The 26,691-nt window shown below is 35.7% G+C and overlaps 1 protein-coding gene across 4 annotated transcripts in view; it reads right to left on the minus strand.

Annotated features, from left to right (window-relative positions):
• Window positions 1-26,691, minus strand: part of spdi (sperm antigen with calponin homology and coiled-coil domains split discs) — a 280,173-nt gene that overhangs the window by 40,567 nt on the left and 212,915 nt on the right. For 2 of the 4 annotated variants that reach the window (XM_089645531.1, XM_089645530.1), the window contains exons 5-15: window positions 24,693-25,224; window positions 23,692-23,877; window positions 23,226-23,369; window positions 21,537-21,655; window positions 19,437-19,596; window positions 16,403-16,495; window positions 15,564-15,688; window positions 9,818-9,959; window positions 5,894-6,052; window positions 5,628-5,759; window positions 3,190-3,327 (exon numbers count right to left, since the gene is read on the minus strand). In XM_089645531.1, coding sequence (XP_089501657.1) covers window positions 3,190-3,327; window positions 5,628-5,759; window positions 5,894-6,052; window positions 9,818-9,959; window positions 15,564-15,688; window positions 16,403-16,495; window positions 19,437-19,596; window positions 21,537-21,655; window positions 23,226-23,369; window positions 23,692-23,877; window positions 24,693-25,224 — 1,930 coding nt within the window. Of the gene's footprint in view, window positions 1-3,189; window positions 3,328-5,627; window positions 5,760-5,893; window positions 6,053-9,817; window positions 9,960-15,563; window positions 15,689-16,402; window positions 16,496-19,436; window positions 19,597-21,536; window positions 21,656-23,225; window positions 23,370-23,691; window positions 23,878-24,692; window positions 25,356-26,691 lie in introns of all 4 variants that reach the window. The other 2 variants (XM_089645533.1, XM_089645532.1) reach the window with 1 other exon arrangement.

The raw sequence follows: 26,691 nt of genomic DNA on the forward strand, positions 1-26,691 counted from the left end.
ATCAATGATAATAAATAATTTAATAGCAGGTTTTAATGAAAATTAATAAAAAATAAAATAAAATCTGGAAAAAATCATATTATATAAGTTAATTTAGTTAGTTAGTAAATAACGCTTTCTTGGATAAAGAAAAGCGCAGACCCATAAAAAATCACGAAACCTAACTTAACTTGTCAAGAACCTTAAGCGGTTGTTATATGCCCAGTGAATTTTCTCAACTCATCGATCTAGTTCGTTTTTGTCCAACAGACCATTTTTGGCGAAATTGAGTTGAGTATGCAGTTGTTTTCTGAAAGCATTATTTATTTACACGAAAAGTGAAAAAAAAAAAATTAAAAATATTTTTAGTGTGTTTTCAAGACCAGTTTGTCTTAATTCCATCAAAATTAAATCAATATTCCAAGCTTGTTTATCCAACACTGTGTCCTACATTCAAATTAAAAACGTGTTTTCTGAGAAAACGTGTTATTTGGAACGAATTTTAATTAAAAATAATAATTTCACTACTTTAAATCATTTTAGTAAGCTTAGAATGAGCTAATTTCATTGTATATGCGTTTTTCGTAAAAAATACTTTGGAGCCCTATTTCTCCTGATTTACTTTTTGGTCTGTTGGACAAAAACGAACTAGAGCGACGAACTGTCAAAATGTCTTAATTATTTGGTCACTAGAGGGCAGTGATTGTACATTAATGAACTTGTGAAAAATACAACGTCAAATGTGCGTTCATCATCACTACAGCAATGAACATACGCAATCGGAAATCGTAAATATTAACACATTTCGGCCGAGTCTTTTTTGCGCTGGCGTTATGCTGAGTTCGGGTGAAAATAGGTCCCGTGCGAATTTCTTTAATTTGTTTTAAATCGCTATATCTTTGAAAATAATAAAAATTTCTACATAGTAACTCAGCATACCCAAGCTATAAAAGTAATAAACGAAAATCGAATATTATTTGAAATGCAACTCAATTAACCTTGTAATGTGTTTATTACGGTCCGCCTATCGGTATTTGCTCATACCTACTTTCTTTAAATACGTCCGACATCTCTCGCTCGCTTGCACATAAGAGTTGAGTGGGTGCGGAACGGAGAAAGAGATTCGAATCGGGTTTCACGGTCATAAAAACCCTCATTCCAGAAATTGAATTATTACAATAACAAATAATATACTATCCTTTTGTTGAAATACCGATGTAAACGAAATGCACAAAAATAAATTTAAAAAAAACTTGCATTACGATTCGATAATTATGTATATATAGTTGGGACCTTTACAAAGAGATTGGTATATAATATTCATGTAAAAACATTGAATAATTCCGTCTTTTCTGTCATTGAAATGAGGTTCGGCGCAAAGGGTAAAACTACCCTTCCCGGCCTTAAGCATCAATAGACCGAACGGGTAGAACTACCTTTCCTGGCTGAAGTGTGTTAAGTAAAACAAACAACTTAGTAAAAAAAAAAGTACAACTTATTTGCAGAACCCACTATTTTGGAAAAGTATTTAGTTTGACCTATTTTTTTATAAATGTTTCATCATTCACTTGCTGTTGCCTAATTGCAAATCTAATTGTATTTGAACGGCTGTTTTACAAATCGCCTTTGAGGAACATTTCCAATACCAGGAAAGTTTTTTATACATGGTGTTCGGAAACTCGTGGTATAAATGGTATAACTGGTGAATCTACCTCCCATTTGGAGTTTTTCGTTTTTGAGAAGTTTTCCTTTTTTTGATCAAATCCAAAATTTTCAGTTGCTATGGAATTATTATCTGCTGTTATTTATCTTTTAAAATGCGTCGAAGCGTAAACTGGGTTTCAATAGTTTCTTCACTCAAGTTGTCGAAATACAAGTTTTTGTACAAAATCTCAAATCAAAAAAACTTTGTTTATTTAGACATCTGCAGCAAATGATTAGATGTTGTGCTGCACCACCAGATTTCGAACATTGTGTTTTGGTTTGATTTACAAACATCATGCAATACGTATAAATAATAGTAAAGTATTAATTAAATAAAAATTCCTTTTCTCTCTTTCCTAAACGTCATGTACAGTCAATTTAAAAAAGAAAATAATAAATAAAACTTCATTCGGTTGCTTTTTTTACAAAACCACAGTTATAAAAACTTACATGGCTGTTACCCAAACACCATGTAGTCAACAGTGGAGGCTCGTGACTTTTGGGTGCACTAGAGTGCTAATATTATTAAAAATGGCATTTCTGATGTTGTTATAGCTGAAAAAGATTTTTTTTTTTTCGAAAATCGATTATCAGAAAATTTCAGTATAGCTGTGAGCCGCACGGAATTCCTCAAAATCTTCATACAAAAAATCAATTTTTCGAAAAAAAATAAAAAATAGTTTTCAGCTACAACAACATCAATTAAGCCATTTTTTGTAATATTAGCGCTCTAGTAACCCAAAAGTCACGATCCGCCACTGGTAGTCAAACGAAGCTTTATTATTGTCAAGATGGCGCGATGATATTATTTGCATGCATTCATACTAATTAGTAAGCGTGGAGAAAATCGCGGTTGGTACACTTTATTTTTAGTTTTTTGCGTAATATTAATTGATTAATTGAAGTTTACTGATTTATGGAAAAATCCAACATTGTAAAAAAATCATTTAGATAGTGATGTAATTCTAAACATATTTTAGACCGTGTGAAACATTCTAAATGCAGAGTGACGTGAACACATGCGCAAGGGGAACGTTACAAGTGTGTTGAAATAACTGTCAAAGTACATTACTATCAGGGGCGATTCTTCCCTTAGGGCAATTGGTGGCCCAAAATTATAAGACAACAATAATAATAAATTATGTGCATCAAAACAACTGGTTTTATTCTTAATTTATTTGAAATGTACCACGAAATAGCAGAGCTGCGAGCAGCAGCGCGAGTGATAAGCAGTGACATCTATTGTCTCTAATAGAAGCTTTCATTCACATGTCCACACGATTTGCTGGGTCAATTTAAATTAATGTTCCCGGCTTTGGCATCCTCTGTCCTTATGCGCCCCATAGAATAAACGAGAGATGGCACTATGTCTTTCGTGTAAGTAAAAATTAGATACCGAAGAAAGCTTCCAAAGCTATAAAAGTACAAAAAATAATCAACAATAGAAAATGTTGTTGATATTTTGCTTTCAGGTGTCCAAAATGTAATAAACAACATGTAACTTACATCCTTCTCCCTCTCAGTGATCTCCACGGTGAGTCTGGCCTGTGTCTCCCGGTGCCTCTGTTCTGCGGCCAGGGTGGCCCGCTGAGCCTCCGCCAGGGTGGCCTGCGAGGTCCTCTTCTCTTCTGTCAGGCATTGGCACTAGTGACACAATTAAACACAAATTAAAGCCATGAAAGTTTTCTGAGTTTGAAGTTAAGGGTTAATTCATAACCTGCTCGTTCATAGATGTTTTAACTTAATTATTTTAGGGATAATACATTTTTGCAAGTTATGCTTTAAAATATTAACCCTTCAGTACTTTCATCACTTTTGTACAGTTTGCAATGTTTTCTGTGTATTTCAAATGCGCTGTATACATGTTAGTTTTAGAAATTAGATAAAATTATCTTTCCGGTGTTTATGCATTTAAAATAAACAAGTTAAACCGATTATTACGATAGCGACGCGAAAAATGAATTATTAATTTTGGCTATTTTTAGGATGTTATTAATGGATTCCAGTATGAATATTTGAGGCAAACTGGAGAGTTATTATTTCTCTTTCTAACGTCAAAAAAATTAAGTATTTCCGCATTATAGAAAAAAAGATAAAAATACTTTTATAAAATATGAGGGTCATATATGACCCTCAAACGCTGAGGGGTTGATGAAATATTTTCATTTTTATTTTTATTATTTTTTTTTTTAACATTCCCAGGTTACGAATAACCTGACAATATTTGAAAATCTCCTACTACCACCACAGTAAGCTGAAAATTTTGCTTGTGTTGTGATGGAGGACTTAGCCAGCCGAGGAATTGAACACACTACGCCTGGGTGGGACCCAAACGCGATGTCAACTCGGCCACCGACCGTTTTATTTACGCCGGTACTATTGTATTTGTACGCCTTTCTTGAAAGAATTGAGGTTTACAAAACTATTTATTCATATTCATATACCGTATGTACGCAAACAAACAATTCATCTTAATATTTTAAAGCATAACTTGCATAAAGTTTTTTCTAATACAATAATTAAATTAGCGCCGCCTACGAACGAGCAGATTATTTTAACTTTTTACCTTTAATTACAAAATATTCAATTAAGTGATCTCATTTCTACAGCATCCTTTCTCTGCCAGTTCCATGCCTCACCGCTATACATACAGTTTGGTAATAAGATCTTTGAGACATGTGTGGTGTGTGCTAAAACTTTGTATGACCATGTTAAAAATGAGGAGATCTGGAAAGAACGCAAGGCTGATGTGGGGGTATTAGTTAAGATTAAGAAAGGGATGCTTAGATACTTTGAGCATGAAGTGGTATGAATGAAGAAAAGAGTGTAATGAGAATATATGACGTGGAAGTTAATGGTAGAAGGAGTCCGGGACGCCCAAGAATATGGCAAAATCAACTTAAATTTTAATAAGAAAATTTCTTCTTGTGATGTCATTATTTATTAGAATAATATACAAATAACTTTGTTTACATCACTTTAATATATATAACCTCTACATGTTTCATGAACAATGTTCACATCATCAGGAGCAAGTATATTGTACAATATTGTAATTCCCAATTCAAAAAACTCTGCCCACTCTTACCCCTCCCCACTTCTTCCACTGTTCAATTGTAATCTATATTTAATTTTTGACTTTAATTAAATACAGATTACAATTAAATCAAAAATTAAATATAGATTACAATTAAATCAAAAATTAAATATAGATTAGAATTGAACAGTGGAAGAAGAGGGGAGGGGTAAGAGTGGGCGGAGTTGGGAATTACAATATTGTAATTCCCAATTCTGAAAAACTCCGCCCGCTCTTACCCCTCCCCACTTCTTCCACTGATGAATTGTAATCTATATTTAATTTTTGACTTTAAATGTTAATGTTTGTACAAAATCTTAAATTTCCAAAAGTTCTTCACTGATTGCTTTGAAATTTTGACACAACGTTGCATACAAATAAGCGTGTGTTTTTATATACTTATATTAAATAGATATCACCTGATATCTTTGTAAAAAAAAAAACAGCGCCATCTGTTGGACGTAAAAGCAACAGGCGCTATTATTTCTCCATCTGCACAGACAGACTGAGCCACAGCGACGCGTGACGGGGTACAGCTAGTATATAATATATGGATTACAAATATAAAAGAGATGTAGATCCTGCGCCGAAGGGAACTAGGTTTTGGATAGAGGCTTTTTAGCGACTTCTATGGTTTATTTGGGCAGGGTTTTTTTCTGTAACTTCTATGACAATGTTTTTAAAAATCTTTTTCCCATAATTTCATAGGCCAAGATTTGATGGAATTAACAGATGGAGTTATTTTTTGTTTGATGCTGGGTGGGAATTTGTTATTCAGAGTATGAAATGATGTTTGAATGTGAATGAGGCAAGGAAACGCCGTGATGGTTAGTTAATTAATGTAGAATAATTTATGAATGAATCATACCTGTAGCTGTAGGTCATTATTGGTGTCTTGAAGTGTCTGTATTTCCGCTTGAACCGTCATCTTCTCCTGCTTGACCTGGTCGCATTGGTACTCCAGGTCGGATATGGTGGCTTTGGCATTCTTGCTCGCAACCTGAAGGACAAAAACAAGTTTAAAAAAAAGTAAATTTATCAAAATTATACCACAAAGGATAATAAATTAGCAATAATTAGTAGCCTGTAATATCGCACAGAAAAACCATTATAAAAGTCAAATGACCAACTTACCAAGGCCTCCTCCTGCAGCTGCGAGAAGAGATGTGTGAGCCTCTCCTGCTGCCTGCGGGACGCCGCCAGCTGCTCCTGCAGACCCTCGTTCTGCCGCTGCAGGGCTGCCGTCTGCTGACCCGCTGCCGCACCCAACTGATTGCTCTCCAGGACTGAGATCTGATGAAAGAATAACCATATTTAAATTCATTTTCCTTATATAGTCTAACACTGCAACAATATGTAGTTTATCCCTTAGAAGCTGAGGAATATTTTGCAAATATCTCAAAGCTAAATATAATATTGAAAATTATATATGAAATAAGTAAAAGGCAAAATGAATTTTTATGGACAGTATTGAAATGGGTTCTAAACTTCTAAAGCTCTATACACTGCACATTAAGGTGGAGTGAAATTTTTTTTTTGAGAATTTCGAAATCGGCATAGTTGGGAAAGACGCTCCATATATTAACAATTACAACAAAAATAATGAAAAAAATATATTCACAATACCTGGACATCGCCAAAGCTTTATATTTTATCATTTTCACGATTTTACCTAAGTATTTATAGCTCATATACGCGAAATAAAACACACATAAAATTTGTATTTTACCATTTATTTTACAGATAATACATTCGTAGATTGTTGGAATGGAACAAATATTGGAAATAAAAAATTTACATATATTATTTACCGCATTGAAAAACTTGAAAATTACAAAAGTTACTATGAACGGTACTGCATTTTGGTGTTAAACATAGGCATAAGGTGTCGTGACTCTAACCTTGATTTTATTAATCCATCTCGCCTCAAGGGTCCACAAACAACGGCTGAGGCTTCTGTTACAATTTTCACACATCTCTCTGTAGCTTGAGTGTGGCAAGGAAAATTCTTTATCATTGGTAGTATGACATCGTCAATTATCGTGTGATCGGTAATGGCTTGTAAAATTGTCTCGTCGCTTACAAATTTGGTTAGTGGTGGCTCTGTTATATTTTCCGACTTTATAATCATCTGCTGAAAAATCAAAAACAGGCACTTTGAAGGTACGAATAAAGTCTGATTGCATTTTCATTTGCCGAGCTTTCAATATTCTTCTCAACGCCAACTCTCTTACGTATTTTCGGTTGTCGTTTAACATGGCTAACAATATATTTTCGTGATGCCCAAAAAAGCCATTACGCTTGATAACTGGATCAATAATATCTTTTAAATCACTGGGCAAATACCGTGAAAGCACTATTGTTTCGTGTAAATGGCTTGCACCGGAAATACATAATGGTTTGGTCTTAATGTTGAACCACATAGGTGCGTAAACTGTTAATACAAATGTCGTTAAAGTTACCATATTTTTCTATGGTTTTAGGGTAGAAATGTAAAGCCGAAGAATCCGATTCGCTGTAGTGAGCCACCTGGATTGTACAATTTTACCGGGATTTGTTTTTGATAAATTTTCATTGCAGAATCCGGAGTCAATAGTTTTACACATTTTCAGTAGATACAGCTGATCTGTACTTAAATCCTGTGTATTTGTCAAACTTGGTAATGAACATTGAATGATTTTAAATTTTACAACAGGAAGTTGTTCACACTTATTTAAAGATTTACCAATAATTCCAGTGAAACTTTGCGGTCCAGTCGTGGTTCCGTCGATGTTCTCAAAGAGATGTCGCAAAATGAGTTCGTTTGCTTGTAATTGACAGACAATCCACTGTAAAGGCCGTTTGAGATGTGATTCAAGGCGCCGAATAACACCTCCTTTGTACCCCGTATTAACTGCAGTTCCGTCGCATCCAATTGCAACATTTTTTCCAAAGCAATATCTTTCGAAGACAGTAATGAAATAATTCCATTACTTATTGCTTCAGATTTTCCGGTTTTTAATGAAATGTGTCCCATGTACTCGCTACCTGGTTCTTTTACTAAACTAACGTGTTCTTCAGTTATTATTTTTCGCCGGTTGTCCTCCATGCTGAAAATTTTGTCCTTCAGTCCGTCGAAGTATAAACCAAATTCATTGGAATCGATTACTAACGGCTTACTAGTAAGGGCAGTTCTTTTCTTCATTCGAGCTCGACGAATTTTACTCCTATCCACAACGCGAGATGTATCGTTCTGTGAAATTAAGCCAACATCTTGTAATACAGCGAAAACAATTGCAGCTCCTGCTCGATCTGAAATACAATATCTGTCTAATGTTCTGGCCACAACAGGGAAGTCTTTCACCTCATGTTGAGAATTATTTCGTTGTGCTTCACTTTGCATTATTTCTTGAGGAATTGAAGTCGAAGCATATTTTTTTGAGAGTCTAAAGTTTAAACTACAAGAAGGAATAGCGTCAGTACCCCGATCTACTAGATAATGTCTAGCGGATCGGAAACTTCGCCAAGATGATACGCGATACACTTCACTCTGTTTGATACGCGTTTGGGGTAGAAGGATTCGTTGCTGTGTCGGAATAGTTTAACTGTTCCTACAGTCCTACTTAATAATTATATTATTAAATAATAATGTAATTATATCATAGGTAATAAATAAACACTCAATTTTTATTTACATAATTATAAGCATTTCTAAGAATCGGGAGAACATTATTGGTGTTTTCAGTGTTTTTATCAAAAATTCAAAGTGGTGGCGATGTCGTAATTATAAATAAATATTTTTTATATTTTTTTATTTAAGATAAGTACATAACGGAGCACCAATCCCGCGTATGCCGAATTCTATATTACGAAAAAAAAAATTCTCCATACTAGACCGCTCCACCTTACTGCACATTGCAGGTAGTCAAGATTTCACTGAACTGCTATTGTAGTTGATCGGACTCTAAGGGTTAAAAACTCTCTTGTACCACACACGCATAGCTTAGGAAACTAATATGCAGAAGTGGCAGATATTTTTACTACAGGATGCGGCACGGGAAAATCCTTAATAAATAAATCATAAAACAAAAAGTATTGAAGATATATTGTTTTTTCTTTTTCCTTTACATAGCACATGCACATACACATCCCTCACATCCATCTCTTCAGCTTCGTCGAACGGCTGTTGGAAAAGTAACGTCTCCACGGCAAACGCGCGCTCCTCTCTTGTCCACTCTAAACTAATCGTACAATGTATGTTAGGCTGCACCCTTTTGAATGCGAACAATCCCACTCTCTTACTAATGGCCGCTGTGTGGCATGCGTTTCAATTAAGGAAGTTCCTGCGCCCCACCCAAGAAGTAATAAAAAAACTTTAAATGTACCTCTATGTAAAGGAAAAAGAATAAAAATTATTTCTCCAATTCTTTTGTTTTTAGATTTTTTTAAACAAAAAAGTTCCTAAGTCGAACCCTTTAGAACTGAAAGAACTTTTAAAAAAGGATTTAATAATTTTTTTAAAAACTGTTATGTATTAGTTTAAATTTTGTTTTCTATAACCTCATTGTGAATTTTAGTTAATTTAATCATATTAGTACGTTTACACTATAATTGTTTTGTTTTTACTAGTTGCTTCACCTAGTATGGGTGAAATCGCTAGTCTAAAGCCATTTCAAGCCATGTTTCAATTCTGGATGGTGGTCCTTCATAAGGGCGATACTGAAAGTATCTTCCACTTTGGAACGTGCCACAAATAGAAATAGTTATTTTTGTAAAAGAAACACAAACTTTGGTTACGGGGTTACGATTTACCTAACAATATTTGAAAATCTCCTACTACCACCACAGTAAGCGGAAAATGTTGCTTGTGTCGTGATGGAGGACTTAGCCAGCCGAGGAATTGGACACACAACGCTTGGGTGGGACCCAAACATGATGCCAACTCAGCCACTGACCGACCTGATATAATTTTGAATGAATTAATTCTGAAAAATGATTTGCACTTGACTTACACAGGTCTAAATTATTGAGATGAGTAATACATACCATATTAAATAAAATTAGTTTGATTGAAATAACCTGAGAATTGGCCGTATCCAACAGATCGGACACGTGCTGCAGCTGGGCATGGCGCGTCCCAGCCAGTTCCCTCGCTGCCGTCAGTTCTTGCTGCATCTTCTTCAGCTCCGAGTTGCAGTTCTCGATGGTGCATTCTGCCGACCTGATAAAATCAAAATCCATTTAGAAAATTGTAATTAGCTGACTTCTACCCGGCGTTGCTCGTGGACTTATAAATTGTTTGGGGTAAAATTTTGAAGTTGTGAGGCCTTTTTAAGATAGACAATTCCGTAGTAATTTATTTCAATGTATCTCATAAGGTTTAGCCAGCGTTAGCAATGTAACCGCCCGAAAATATTTTTTTTACGACTTGATTACAAAACATCTCTTTTCTCTACTTTCTATAAATATAATATGCGTGTATTATATACATAAACCTTCCGTAAAAAAATCTCTAAATGATAGTGAAACCCGTATCTAAATTCGTTGCATAGTTTAGAAGAACTAAGCGCACAAACAGATAGACACGGATAGTGACTTTATTTTATACTATTTAGAGATTATTCATGCAGAATTTTAACAGAAATGGCGCTACACTCTCCTGAAGAGTCATGGCAAACTCCAAAATTAACCTGACCTGACCTGACCTCACCTAACCTAACCTAACCTAGCCGTGACACAAGCACCTTGTTCTGGACCCAACTATGTATTAAGCTACCAAGGTTCTCTCTCTCGGAAAACAGACACACTAAACCACAATCGATGCAGTCACAGTCTCTGTGCATATATGATGGTGCTGCCATGCAAGGCGTTGGGCCGAGAGAGTCCGGTTGGAGAGATTAAAGTGTCTTTGTCAACCGGCCTCTCCCGATCCGCCCCGCCACGCAGCTGATGGGCAGACGCATGCGCCACCAAGACCTGGACAAACCTAGCCCCATAAATCCGAGCACCCCTGCTAAGTCACCAAACATGACCAATGACAGAAGTGTTGGTTATCCAATGAATAGTTCCAGGGACGGCGGTACCTATACCCGCCTCCCAATTAGTGTAAATGTGAATGCGGACATATTCAAATAACGGAATATTTGAGAAGAATCCTCTCATCCTCTTCATCATTTTCCCTATGGCACAATTGTGCTGAACCAAGTGACTCCCGATGCCGTCGACTGGCTGAATAACCTCAGCATCCCACTCTGACCCCTACTAACTTTGCTCCACCATACGAAGAAGAAGAGAAGAGAAATAGCAAGTAAATGAGTTTCTGGTAGAAGTAATTAGGTTTACCTGAATCTTCGAGTTGACATTTTCATTATCAATAAATTTTCTGACATCGAAAAAAAAATCAAATGACATTTATTAAGCAACTGTCAAATTTGACATAAAAAAGTGCTTAATCTTATTTTAAATTTATTAGTGATTTTTTTCAATGATTCTAGCTAGGTGATTGATCTATGAAGTGAATAATGAGAAATGATCAATGACGTTACAATACATCTAGACTTGCTATTGTCTCAAAAACTCAACATAAAATGTGGCAAGTAAAAAACATTCTTATGTTTTCAGTAAATTCTTAATTTAAACGTTGTTCATTATGACAAAGATAGACGTTCAAAGAATATGTGGGTATGAACGAAACAAACAATAGCGGCGGCATTTTCGCATTTGAATTCTGCATCACAGGTGTGACTGAGATAACAAAATACTCTTACTCGCATACACTATACGACAAACACGGAATACTGTATGAGATGACATACCGCTATTAGGTTGTCCTTCTTATACTTATGTGTTGCTAGGTTCGCTATCTCACTTTCTCTAATGGCGCTGAAAATTTTCGGGAAACAATCAAAATAATTGTATTTTTTATAATAATAAAATAATTTGTGGGTATTTACGAATGAAATCTTATTTCTTGGCTTTTGCTAGTGTTGAAAATGTACAAACCATTAGCAAAGTTCACCACCAGTTACTTTACAGGATCCTGCCTAGCACCTAGCGGTCAGAGGTAAAACTAGGGCTAACAGATAAAACAGATGTTTTGCTTATCAATTGGCTTTCTTTGACAGTGTTTGTTTTGACAATTAGCTTGTCAATGTATTTTACTTGGTTAGATTATAAAAAGCCTCGCCGACTGGATTTTTCACTTCTTCTCTCCTATAAAATAGTAACAAGCAGTCATTATGGTCGACAGACCATTAGTAAAAGTGTTTTGTCCGGGTCGGGAATAATTTAACTTGTTGTAACATTAAATAAAGTAAAATGCAGTTTTGTACAGTAAAAAAACGTTTGCAGAGTAATGAAAACATTTTCTCATCTTACTTATCATCACAACCTTACTTATAAAACTACGAAAATGGAAAGTACTCCGATAGACGTACTTTTTGCTTGCTACTTTGAGATTTCAACAGCAAGTCTATACATATATATATATCGTCGACGGCAATCCATCACCGCGTAAATCATATTTGGCCACTTTTCAGGAGAGACATAAAACAACTTTTCTTAATATATTTACATCGAAATCGCGGCAAATCATTTTATTTTTCATGTTCAATTTTCTTTACAATTATGTATTTAAAAACATATACGTTTTTAACCGAAAATAAAATAATAAATGACTTAAGCGGTGATGTTCAGTAAAATACGGCAAAAGTTTAGACTTACGCGGAAATTTATTCTTGTTGGGAGTTAGGTATATAATATCATTATAGTTTTAAAACACGGGAACGTGGAAACAAATGTTATTTTTTTATTTTTAATAATAATAATATTTTACAACAAAGTAATATTATGTTACATGACATTATTTAGACAAATAAAATAGTAGATAGGTACCTTATCATAAAAATACACAAAATTATTAGTTACTCAATGACACCGACAATCATCAACGTAAAAATTAAGCTCATCAATTTTTTTATTAAAAAAAAATAAACTTACATTTTAGGTACCTCGTGTAATTTTAAAAATATTAAAAAAAAATTATTGATATAGTAATGAATCATAATAACTATGACAATCTTGCGGTATTACAGATTTCAGTTCCTGTAAATGTTTCCACTTGGATTCTTTTATTTTAATTCTATCTTTGTAAAGTTTTGGAATATTATCATTATAATTTTTATTATTCGACAATTTTGGTCGTCGTGGCAATTCGGCAAAATCGTCTTGGAAGTTTGTTTTAAAATGAATTATCCCATCTGGTGAGTATTGTAACACACGTAGGTTATTAACAGTTTGATCACTAACTATTCTGCCTGGCCTGATTGAATCGTATAAAAAAGTATTTTTTTGTGCATAATTCAAAAAGAATTCGAATGTCAGTATTTGAACGTCGTATGGCTTATTAGGAGGTTTTCGAGCCAGTTTAGTGACTTGAGCATACTGACTTGGTAGGTATATTTCTTGTTTTTTTAATTTATTTTCGATTCTACTATGTACTGAATCACATTCCATGTAGGTATGTCCTTTCTCTAAGAATTTTTGTGTAATGATGATGTTGAATTTCATGGAGAGACGAAGCAAAGCATTACTGAGGATGATATTCCTATTTTGATAGCCGCATCCATCGCTATAAATTATAACTGGACGAGCAGGGGCTTTGTTTAATTCTCCTACAATGTAATCAATAATGCAGGAGGTGAATACAGATGCCTCCAGTCCGGCGTGGGTTTCGTCAAACCAATATGTCATTACAGCCTTACTTGCCAAATTAAAGACTGTAAAATTATGCACACATAATTTCGTCTTGTAATAAATTGCACTTGCGTTTAAATTTGGCGCCAATTTGACTGCTTGCAAATCGTGAGTGAAAACGTGGCACTTTCCTTCCTTTGCCAGCTGTTTATCTTTAACTTTTTCTTCTTGTGCCTTATTTTTACGTACGATGTGTCTTTTCCAAACCTCATCGCTAATATTCCCAACGTCGTGACCACAACATGTGTCACACCGATCTTTTTTGGGCATAAAAATACTCATGTTTTCTTTTTTAAACACATTTTCGAAAGTTCTGCGACTCATGGGACTTCCTACATTTTCCTTACAATAATCTAAATAAATATCATGCAGTTGAGCCAAGCTTTTGATTATTGGTTCTAAGTACAGCTTTTTTGTAGATTTACGACAATAGTGCGATTCGAGTTTTGGAAGATCGTGAAAAAACTTCAGTAATAACATTTTTTTAGAATTTTCTCCTGTTGTTGGTCGCCTGTTCTGATTCGTCATGGATGACATCGGAATCATTGCAGATTCTGATTTTTCTGCCCAATACCTCACGGTCCATTCCTTAATCCCCAGGGTATTCAAAAACGACATTTTGCAAACTTGGGCTGTAATATTTTCAATGGGCAAAAAATACACCAACGTGCCTTGTCTACGAGAAGCACTTGTTTCCGATCTTCTTTGTTTGGGTTCTTTTTTCATTACATTAGATGCAACAAATTGTTTTCTCTGATCCCAATTTAGTTTTGACCAAAACATTTGGAAAATAGATTCTCTAGAACCTTGGTTAAGTTTGGGACAGTTTCGTAGTTTTGATCGAATGCACATTTTGGATTTGCAAGCTGGACCCATTTGACGAGCTTCTTTAGGCACATCGTGTACCATGTTGAATTTCCCATCTTGCAGTAAACTTCTTCTGTAGCCTAAATAATCTTTCCCTTGCATCCTCAATTTCTTGTTTAATAATCTTGATGAATCTACGTGTATGTCGCCATCACTCGGCCGATTTGATGGGGATGCTATTATTTCCGAAGGAGATAATATAGTACCTGGTGTAGGAGTACTGTAATCCACCACCTGCATTTCAATTGAAGTTGAATCAACTATAATCTTTTCATTATTTATTATAACAAAAGATGTTGAATTATTATTAATGCTATGAATATCTTGGCATATGTATTCAGGAGATACCATCGAGATCAACTCCGCACTGTCTTCTGTTGTTGGTGGCTGATTTTGGGAATACATAATCAACGATAGAAAATTCCAAATTATTTATATCAATGTTTTCTATATTTTCATTTGTAGAACATTCACCAACTTTTTTTCCAATGCCCTGATTGTCAGATAATGTATTTATTCCGAGTTCTTTGCACATGGCATCAACAAATAACTCATCATCGCTAGAATCGAACATTTTGTTACTGAAATAAAAAATAAATTAAAAATTAATATATTTGTTTCGCTAAATACTATTAGTAAAGTATAATATATAATTAATAGTAAAGTCACAAAAATTAAAAACGGCAAATCAAAAAAGAATGAATCAGCGCGTATCTCACGTTTTCCGATACAATGAAATGAACCATTGCGAAGTGCATCAACGCGTAAGTTCATAATGATTTATAATAACGTCTACCGTGTGCACAAAACAATGTTTGCAATATATAATTACTTAGTCTCATAATACATACCTTTTGTAAGACATCCGATGAACAGAAAACACATAAATTTAAAAAAAACTGTTGTAATCAGCGAAATAACGTGCTGCGGCAATGACGGTTGGTCAACGACTGAGATAGGCGATGATTTTACCCAAACGGAAGGCAAATGAGATGCGCGGTGATACTATTTTCGTTGTAGGACTATTTCCTTACATTGAAAAATTCCTATAATAATCCCAACGATGTAGGTTTATGACCGCCGTCGAATGGCATTTCAGGATGACTTACGCGGTGATGTTACATACGCGGTGATGGATTGCCGTCGACGATATGGTAACGTCATAGGAAATTATTATAAAATTAATGAATGAATAAGTATTTACATGACTCTATCGTGTAATCTCTCATTTTCCTTGACTGTTGACTCCAAGGTTTCTCTCAATTCAATGTTTTCAGTCTTTAATTCCTCCTGTTTTTGCAGTAAGAGTTCCCTTTCCTCTTGTCCACTCTGCAATTAAGTAAAAAATTCATTTTAAGAAGACAAATTAAATTAAATTAAATAAATAGATAGTAAGCATGATAATTTCGGATTTCAGTGCATGGTTGCATGCGTGAAGTGATGTGAAATATTCCTGAGTAGTCAAAATCTGCCCTCGGAACACTCAGTACACGTTTGAAGCGTTTGCGATTCACGCCTTCTGAGAACACGAACTACAATGGAGTGCCACCATTGCTACGATATGGGAATTAAACCCTTTTTACTCTTTAACCCTGAGAGGCCGAAGCTCTGCATTTGCAGTGTTAAAGAATTATGCTCGTGCACAGTAAGAAGCACTGCAATTGCAGTGTCGACCTTATACATTTTTTTTACCTTTGGATATTACTTTTACTGGGTTTGTTAAAGACCAAAATCTAAATGTCACTTTATCGAGTATGATATTGTCTACATGCCGCCTTTGACAAAAATGTATTTTTATTTAAATGAAATTTCTTGCCGGTCCCTCCAAGTTAAATGGACTAATTCGGCACATCTCGTGCTGGAAGTAGTATACTGTGAGCACCTTTACAATAGCCTCAGTGATACTGGATAAAATTTAGCATGAAATATGATTGAGACACAATTTATTTAATCTCTACCTGAACATCAAACTGATTACCATAACAAACATGACACAAAATACATCAAAATACAGACAGTGCGAAGATGAAAGGGGAAACATACCTTCAGCAATGAGACAAGCTTTTGCTCCCTTTCTGTAGTGCATCCCTCCTGCTCTATCCCGTCCCTCAAGAGCAGTTCTTGCAACGTGTCGACCTAGGGACATGATGATGATACAATACAAAGCATGACGATACAAACAAATGAACTAACTAAGAATCAATTTGTGAATGTACCGACCCTTTGAATAACAAGGTCCATCCAATGGTAAGTATACATTTGCGAACCGAAACGCGAACCGTACCACGAATTACGGAAAAGGAACGAAATAACTGCAAGTTTCACGCCATTTGCGGTTGCTTCATACCTTTCCCATAAGTTAAGGTTCAGTTCAGCAATTCGGCTCGCGTATGTATACATAGCATAACACGGATATTGAACTTTAAAGTAACTCTCTTTAGAGCCAATTATCGCATGACATTGCTGTCGATGACAGTAACTTGTTATTCTTAACCCCTTCAGTAATCATTTAAAAATGGAAAAAAAACACTTTTTTTTTATCAATGAATTCAAAATATATATCCGCATATAAAAGCCATTTCGGGCCCAAAATGGGACTGAATATTGATGTTGTGGTGCATAGTGTGAAAAAATAATAAAAAATTTTCTTTAGTTTGAATTCCGAATTCTGGCACATAATAGCCGCCTCGTATCCCGAGTATCCTCGGGCGTGGTCCTTAAGAGGTTAAGGGACGGTACATAGTAATTTTTTTACAAAACGGGATATGAAAATAACTGAAGACATTACATAATACATAATATAATACACAAAATGTATGTAGTGAATTCTATATATATTAATGTGATATAAAGTACTCTCTCGTCAATCTGCCAACCGAAAAACCGGGCAAGTGTGCGATTAGTGAAAACAGCTGATCATAGTGCATGCACACAAAATATGATAAAAATTATATCAGATATTTCGTAAAAAATAAACAAACAATATTTCATAAGATTAATATTTTTTGGTTAAATTCCTCAGGCCTCTGCCATATTTTGACATAAGGTCGGAATATTTTCGCTTTGCAATAAAATCCAAAGAAGTGGAATATTTCTAAACGTATCAGAAAATAGAAATTTCTTTTGAAAGGTGATAATATATGCTTTTAAATAAAAATTTTGGCTGAAAACCTAGAGGTTGGCTAATTCTTCCTGGCTACCAACTTAATTAGCCATTGATGCTGAAACCCTAGAAGCCGGCCAATTCATTTTTTATGTTATTTTTTCTTGGGGCTTGCACAAATATTCGGAAAATGCTAAAGTAGCCTTATTGCCTTACTAGCCCAGACTCAAATTTGGAATGTGAACATAAAAAAAAATAAAAATGGCTCACCTTAAGGCGAAGCTTAATGCTAAATCACTATTTTGATTAATCTTTATAACGAATTGGTCCACATTATGAATACCAAAAAATATGCTTTAGATATATTGAAGGTTTTCCTATCGCTTCGCTTGAGTAGAATACAAATAAAAAAATAAATTACTCAATAAAAAATATAAATGTAAACTACTAAAAAAAATTTTTTTTCAATAGAAATGTATGAACGCATACAGAAAACAACTTTTAAAAAATACAGTATTATAGCTAAGATTATCTGTGACAGTTTCACTTGATTAACTTTTTTGCTTTCTTATAAAATCATTTACAAAATAAATAAAAACCAGTTTTGGGCTTGAAATCGAACATGTCTAGACTCCGTTTGTCAAGCGATTTTAATGCCTATTACCTACAATATAAGGTGTACCAAAAATATTCACATTTTTGGCTTGTAGCTTCCTCTTAAGTTTTTTGTATTTTATTAGACAAATGTTACTGTTTGTCATTTCATATAAAAATAGTTAATAAAATACTTAAAAACTTTCATAATTTTTTTTTTCAAATTTGAAAAAAAAAAATTGCGTTTGGAACCATTGGTTTTATAACACATTTTAATTCTTCTGTGATCTACTTCGAGATTTGAATATAAAGAGTGGTGTTTTCTTTTTCTAATACCGTTTAGATCACATTTTTCACCATGACATTAAGGGAGATACAACGATTTCTATCAGACCATACGAGTTGTTCCTAGAAGTGAACAAATTAGGGTTCAAAGAGAAGACTCCATTTTTTAAATATATTCAAACAAAAAACTTGGCTGAATGAAATGAATAGAAAACGTGCAACAGTCGCTAGAATACACGGAGGCCTAACCAAAATGTTCTAAAACCACAATAATTAACTGTGGTGACTTTAAAATAGTCTGCGAGAGCATAGTAACCGAGTGAGTAAGATTAACTAACCCGTCAGTGTAAAAGCTTGGCGCTCGGCAGACTACCGAATTTGGCATACGAATACCGGCCATTTATGGAGCTTAATTTTATGTTTTCAACCAGTAAAAGTAATGGCAGATTATAGGAGTTATCCGATAATCTAGCGATTGATTACCGAGAGAGTACGGTACACATATATATATTTCTAGACCACAAATAAAAGCATGAAAATTTTTATTATGTAGCTACACAAATAATGGGGAGAGACAATAATCCGTAACCACATAATATTTTAGTGAAATTGGGGTGGGTACCTTCTTTGAAATATTTTCCTAATTTGAATATGTTCTATTTTGAAAGCGAAAGCATTTGTTTTGAAGTGTGGGTTATTGTATTGTATCACCGCCATCTTTTATTAATAGAGGCTGTGCTGTAGAAAGTGAATAGATAGTTAAAGAGACCTGTTTTTGGACCTTTGCACATTCATTTTCTACAGCACGGCCTGTGTTAATAAAGATGGTGGTGATTGTATGTGATTTGTAAAGAGAGCTTCCCCACCTGTACTTTGTAAAACTAAGATAAATATATCATCAAAAGATTTATTAATGCCAGATTCTGTTAACTTTTCTGCACTTTAACATCTGTATATGTGATCATCACCAATTACATCACAAACATAATATAGACACGTTATTGTCCCACAAAATTAACACAAAATGTGGAAAGTAACAAACACACTTACGTTTCCAGTATATTCTTAATTCAAATTTATTTTTGAACCACTTACTTTGGTTCTGGAGTCTTCTAGCTTTTCAGTCTGCCGACAGAGGGACTCGAGCAGAACAGATTTCTCATCGGAGAGTCTCTCGTTGTCCACCTGCACCTCAGTCAACTGGTTTTGGAGGTCAGATAACTCTTGGAGCGTGGCCTGAAGCTCTTCATTGGTACTGGAATCATTAAAAAAAACATACCATTATTTTATACTTATAAAAAATATGTACTAATAATTTGAAATTTGATCAATCGCTGATAATTTTTACAGCACTGTTTTTTGTGAAAATCACCTCAATCAATAATGTAATAGGGGTTCAAATAACTTGGCCTCATTCAGAACAAAAGTTAAATAGTTAAAATAGTAAAAAATATTGTGATTTAAAAATACCATTCATTTAGATGATTCCAGAATGAAAGGTACTCGAGAATGGAAAATACAGAATAGGACGGGTTGTTTCACAGAAATTCAAATGAAACATTGTCATCAAATGGCCATTCGGCCATTGTTTTTTGAAAGCTCCCGGATTCTAAGGACGGGTTGTTAAGGAGAATTTGAACAATTCATCAAATTTCAAGGTTAATTTTCGGGTTCTGTTATTATATCGCTATAGGCTAGAAGCTTGACACAACTGAAAAAATAACAGAACTTGAAAAAATCTTTCACAGAACTAGAAAATTAACATTGAAATTTTAAGAATTGTTCAAATTTCAACATTAATTTTCGGACTCTGTGAAAGTCCTATTGAAGTTCTGTTATTATATCATTATAGGCGTGTGGCTTGACAGAAATGAAATAATAACAGAACTCGAAAACATCTTTCACAGTACTTGAAAATGAACTTTGAAATTTGAAGAATTGTTCAAGTTCTCCGAAACAACCCATCCTTAGTCTGTTTAAGCTCTTGAAAAAAATTTGATCAGCAGATGAAGACAATTATCATGTTGGGAACTGGGCATTAGAATGGGAGTTCTGATGATAGACCACCATTCAGAATAGAAACTTTGCTTTAAATAGTTTTAGCTATATTTAGGGGGTATTTCACTATGTCACTATGGCTAAATATTTGACTAGCTATCCGTTGGCTGGCTTTAAAGATCAGAATAACTTCGTTATTCAACGGCGACCGTTTCACCATTGTTTCCGAGCTTCCGGATAGATAACACTCGAAATAGTCTGGCAACATCGCAAAATGTTTGCAGTTACTCCATCTACTGCCACGGCTGTCATGCGTCATAGTCCGCACACCGCGAAGTGTGCATTTTTTTGGTTATGTTATGTTGATTATCAGGTCATTTTAGATAGATTCGTGTCGAATTAATACATTGTTTCTTATTTTGAACACAATCAAATAATGCAGGATGGATCATACAAGCATTCAAATTCATTCAACAAAATTCGACTCACTTCTCCGCTGTCAAACTCGGAATGTTTTGACGCCATCTTTGATTCGAGGAATAGCGCCTAACGTCTGGTTCGAGCACTGATTAGTCAAATCGAACTTTAACCCGAGCGTTAGCGTTATTCAGATATAGTGAAAACGAAAAAATGACTAATCCGCGGATTAGTGCTTAGTCAGAACATAATCAGAGATAGTGAAATACCCCCTTAGTGACAAGATCTGAATAACCAGGTACTTCCCAACCTTCTTCTTCCCCACCCCCAAACGGGGAAGCCATTCTCCGGGAAGTCGAAAATATTCTGCATCACGTAAAAATATATAATATTTTTTTAATGTAAGTCCCAACCATCTGGAGCCAGTTAGACTATGGTATCCCCAATTAGGGTTTGTTGAGAGGCTAAAGGCAGCGGGGAGGGAAAGGAGATGGGCAAGATAAAGCTGGGGAAGTACCTTGCTATTCAGATCTGATCACCAAACATGGCTAAAGTCATTTGAAGCAAAATTTCGCTTCTAAATAGTGGTGGATACTGAAAGTACACCACTCTGGAACGTTCCGCCAATATGCGATACATCATTTTAAATGTACAAATTGTGAAATAACACAAATTGATCAAATAAATTTTACTTGCACATGCCGGGATTTGAACCCGCAACCTCCGGATTGGTAGTCAAGACTTGTAACAAATAAGAATAATATGAAGCGGCTGACTGACCTGTAGTGGTTCTCCTCCATCTGCAGGATGCGGTCCTGTAGGCAAGCTACCGACACCTCGCTCAGCGAGCTGGACGAGTGCTTGTCCCACTCCGGAGTCATGGCCTCACCGTCAGAATCCTGGAACAATAATGAACCATTAAATAAGGAGGATGCGTAAGAATTAAGTAAAATTATTTTGTAAACGCAAGGCGATTCGTGCACAAGGCCTACGCAAGTATCAGATTTCGACAATTCAAGTATCTTGGCGAATACTGCGATACATCTGCACAGAAGTTCGTACACAGGCAATCGTTGCCGACATTCTGCCAACTCGATGGCGATGCCAATCTCCTGCGACCAGCCAGGCGAAGTTGTCGCCAATCATGTTGTCGAGGCATTAAATATATCATTTTGTCACAATTCGTCTGCACAATGTTGGTAAGAATGATTGGTTGGGACGCAGATCTCGTGATTTCTATGGACTGTGCGTAGCAAGTTATTTGTGAAGCAAGTACAAATATTATATATTCAACTTTACCTTTTCAAAAATTGGGTTAAAAGATGGAAAGATAAGACCTTTTTGCATATTAAAATAAATAGCATAAAATGACGAAGAATGAATTTAAATAATATTGTCCCGTGACTTGATCAAGAAACTTGAATGTTTTCATAAAAATTAAAAAAAACCCGTAAAAAATATTGTCCCGTGACTTGATCAAGAAACTTGAATGTTTTCATAAAAATTAAAAAAAACCCGTAAAAAAAAAAACATTTATATTAATAAATGGATTTAAAAATATTTATTTCTTTTTTTTGGTTTGACTGAGGATTGAACCATCCTCCCCTGGGACTGGAGTGAACCGCGCCTATTTAGTATATTAACTGCTGTAATGTCTTCCAATTGCAGAGAAATGACGTATATGTCCGCGTGGTTGCCACCAAAAATTGATAGAATGCATTGTCATGACAAAAAGTCTATCTGCCGAGTTTCAGCTCGATCGGATGTGGGGAAGTGGGTTAATTTCCACCTCTGAGATTAGCATTCAATTCATTCACGAAAACAAAATCGAAATTCAAAAAGATGCTTTTAAAAAGGCACGAAGAAGACTGCAGCAGAGATGTAAAGACACTTTGAAATGATGCTGAATGGGCTAAAATCATAGATAATAGAAACAAAGGAAGGTATGGCATGAAAATTTTCCAGACAGTCACAGAGCAAAAAAGTTACGCATTTGGTGTTGTTGGTTCGATTTGCGGTAGTATGGGATAACGACGTTGGTAACACCTATTGTAAACATACACCTATTTCATACTACCTATCTTCCTTGGGTAAAATGGCACGCCATGTCCTAAAACAGGAAGACATTAGAAAGGAGGAAGAAAGACCCACCCAGCCAAAGATATTAGAAGAACGAGATGTGCTATGAGCAGTTCATACTGTGTGGAATTGTTTTTCCCAGTGTCGCCGGTTTTTTTCACCAATACTACTGCACACCTTAGCTTACGCTAAGGTATCCGCACTAATACATAGAACAGATTTCTGTGCGTACACGTCCCGATAGTATTCAAAGTACCCTAATTAGGTAGTACTCCGCCTACGGTCCGGCGGCCAACATAGCATATCTCGTTCTTCTAATATCTTTGCACCCAGCAGTGGCTAGGTTTCTTTCCTGTCCAAGACTAAAGAAGAAGAGGAAGATAATATTACCGTGGGCATTGAGGATGGTGCGGAGCAATGTCCCACCTCCTGCAGCAGCTGGCGCTTCTCGCTGTCACTCAGTGGGGAGTGCGCCACGCCGCGAAGCCGCGCACGCAGCGCAACATTCTCAGCATTGGCGCGTTCACTTATCATCTGGAATAATACAAAGATACATTTTAGAAGATGATAATATCCATCCCACATTGCTTCAGTCTTCTTCCAATTTTCATAGTTTGTTTTTATTTTTAAATTTTCAATTTAAAACACAAGACAAAAATTTTATTTGCTTTGTTAGCTGTGGACTGATAGGGTTAAAAATATGACAGTGAAATATACGCAGGGTTCATCAGCACGTAACTGAAAGACTTAACCAGCTATGTGCAAATGTGTTGTCATGGAACCGGCCGATTACATGCCATTGTGAAGATAAGTATAAGGTGTGGGGTTGTGGAGCCAAAATATTAGATTTGTTTACCTTCAGGTCAGCCAGTTCCTTCCGGAGGTCTGCCATATCCTGCTGCTGCTGAACCAACTCTAGCACCTTCTTCTGCAGCTCTTCCCTTTCTTTCACCACCTCCTCCAGCTCCCTCCTCACCTCCTCCAGGTGCGGATCGGGGCCGGGGGACACCAGGGAAATTATGTCACTTGTTAAAGTGCCAACCTGGAATGAGAAAAAAAAATTGAATACAAAGTAATGAACAATTAGGTGTTGAGATGGTATTTTCTGGAATCTGTTTGCAAAACGTCCCTGGGATCTTTTATTTGCCTAAATTAATATTTAACCAATAATTCAAGCTTATTCTCCTTATTCTTATTTAATAAAGTTTCGGTGATTGCAAGAAAATTTGTTAAAAAACGTGATATTTTGATGATTAAATAATATAAAAAATTTGTCATAAATGTGATGAAACTTTGTCACAAATATTATGGCTATTTGTTACAAATCAATTGAACCTTTGCCACAAAGGTAATGATTTTTGCCACAAATCAAATATGATCAAATGCCACAAACATGAAAAACCCTAACCATAACAACAAAAAAACTATATATCTTTGTCACAAATTTGGAATAATGTCACCATAACACCCTAAGTCAGAATAAGGAGCATAATATGCGAATATCGAGATGTTTTATTGAAACGTGAATCATGCACATAATAGCGGTTAAATAATTAGGTAAAAACATGAATCTATCAATGTATATAAAGAAGAGTGTCCGTGAGTGTGTTTGTTTTCCATCCCCTTTTCCCACCCCTTTAAGCAGAACAAAGCCAACGTCACTGTATCAGCCAATATAATTTATTTATTTTGTTTTAAGAAAGACTAAGGTAAGACTAAAGGTACTACCATCACAGTAAGCGGAAAATGATGGTTGTGTTGAGAGAATTTTGAACTGGGTGGGAACCAGTCGCGATGCCAACTCGACCGCTGACCGGTCATAATAATAAAATAAAAAATATTCAAAATAGAACTCACCTCAGCAGTACCGTTGTACTCCTGTACAGTCGGGATGCTCAGCAATAATGGTGGAAGACTATTACACTCCGGCTGGTCCAGTTCTCCCAAAGGCAGAAGGCTCTCAGACGGCCTCTCCAGCCTGCAAGAGCTGCTCAGCTTTCCCTTGAACAGCAGCGGCTCTTGGCCTTCTATCCTCAGCTGGTTCTCTGTAGTGGTCGTCAGTTCATCAGCAGAACTGTATTCGATCTTATTGTTATTTCTCGATCTTCTTAAACTGGCTACTTCTGGTCTGTTGAACTCCCCTTCCATCTCTTCGGCTCTGTCAACTTCATCGAGGGTTTCATTGCTTGGGGTTAGTTTGATTTCCGGATGATGTTTATCCTTTTTCCCGCTCTTGTTGATCTTATCTTTAGATCCAAAGACTTTGGTAGATTTTTCTTTTGGGACTGGAGCTATCTTGTGGTGTTTGGAGTCGAGGCTGGAGACCGAAGTTGCCCCTTTGAGCGGAGCTCCTTCGGTTGGGGTTTTTCCCGCGGAGGTCTGGTGACCCCTGCGGAACAAGGATTTTATTTTCATCATTTTGATGCACTTTTTTATCAACACATTTCACGATGTTTTCTGGTTCGTTACGTCGAATGTTTAAATAAACACTGTATCATCTTTATTCACACACATCGCCGGCTGAATTTGTAAAATTAAATAATTAAGGAACGTAAGAATTAAATTGTACTATGAATGACGCTTTTGTTCTGAGGAGATATCTTATCTTTCAACTAACTAACAGTCTATTGACTTTGGGTTGATTATGAATTAGAAATATTACAGAGATGGGATGAGGTATTTTAAATACGCAACCATTCGAAAATACACTGCTGCGAATTTTAAAAATGCCGGTGATCAATGCGCCACGATTAATAAATAAAATAAACTAGCGCAGACCCGTGACAAATTTGGGAATCTGTGATTAATCACTTTTTTCAAAAATAAAAATAGAGATCTATATAAATAAAAATTTTAATGTTCGTTTGTTCAAAATCTTAAATATCCGAAAGTTCTTCACAAATTGCTTTGAAATTTTGACACAATGCGTGTGTTTTTTTATACCATAAATTTTTTGAATGGTAATTTTTAATCGTAATAATTCTTTCCAGTTTACCTCAAATATTTATACTGAATGCCATAAATAAAATCCTAAAAATAACCATGAATGAATTATTCAAATCAGGCCTCCAAGAAGTTGGGCGTCTTGTACAGGGCTAGGAGATTCTTCAACAGTGACCAGCTGCTGACCCTGTACATGTCTCAAGTCCGCCCAACTATTGAATTTGTGAGCCACCTTTGGGCTGGTGCCCCAAAACACTTAAACCTGCTTGAATCTGTTCAAAGGAGAGCGATCCGTCTGATTGACAATCCATGTTAACAGACCGATTTCCTTCTCTAATGCATAGACGCAATGTGGGCATGTGTCTGTTCTACGGGTATTTCAATGGAGCCTGCTCCAAGGAGCTAGCAGCATTGATTCCTGATGCACCGGTGCACGTGCGCGAAACTCAACGGACACGAACTGAACACCCATTCACGGTTGACGTTGGCTTCATGAGATCGGGCCGTTTTTACGACTCGTTTTTGTGTAAGTCGGCTCGTATGTGGAACGAGCTACCGGCATCTGTTTTTCCTCCCTCCTATAATCCGAGCCTCTTCAAGGCCCGCATTAACAAATCCCTTCCTACAGCCCCTACCTTATTCCGCCTCACAACGCCGCCCAACCGGGTGGTGACATAGTTCCCCTGTCTGTACACTGCACAGGCAGGGACGCTCTTGTGAGGTGTCATATAAAAATAAAAATAAAAAAATCGTATTTCGCGTCAGGGTAGCGATAACGACAATCGGTTTAACTTATTAAAAATTATTTTTTTATCAAATGAACGAGATAAAAGTGAAGTTACAGTTTTCTTACAAATTCCTCAAACAAAACGAATGTGTTTTCGAAATATCGAGTTCTCTCAATTATTCTACG

Source organism: Hesperophylax consimilis, chromosome 22 (assembly GCF_061612785.1).
Source record: "Hesperophylax consimilis isolate HC1 chromosome 22, BYU_Hcon_1.0, whole genome shotgun sequence".
Taxonomy (NCBI): domain Eukaryota; kingdom Metazoa; phylum Arthropoda; class Insecta; order Trichoptera; family Limnephilidae; genus Hesperophylax; species Hesperophylax consimilis.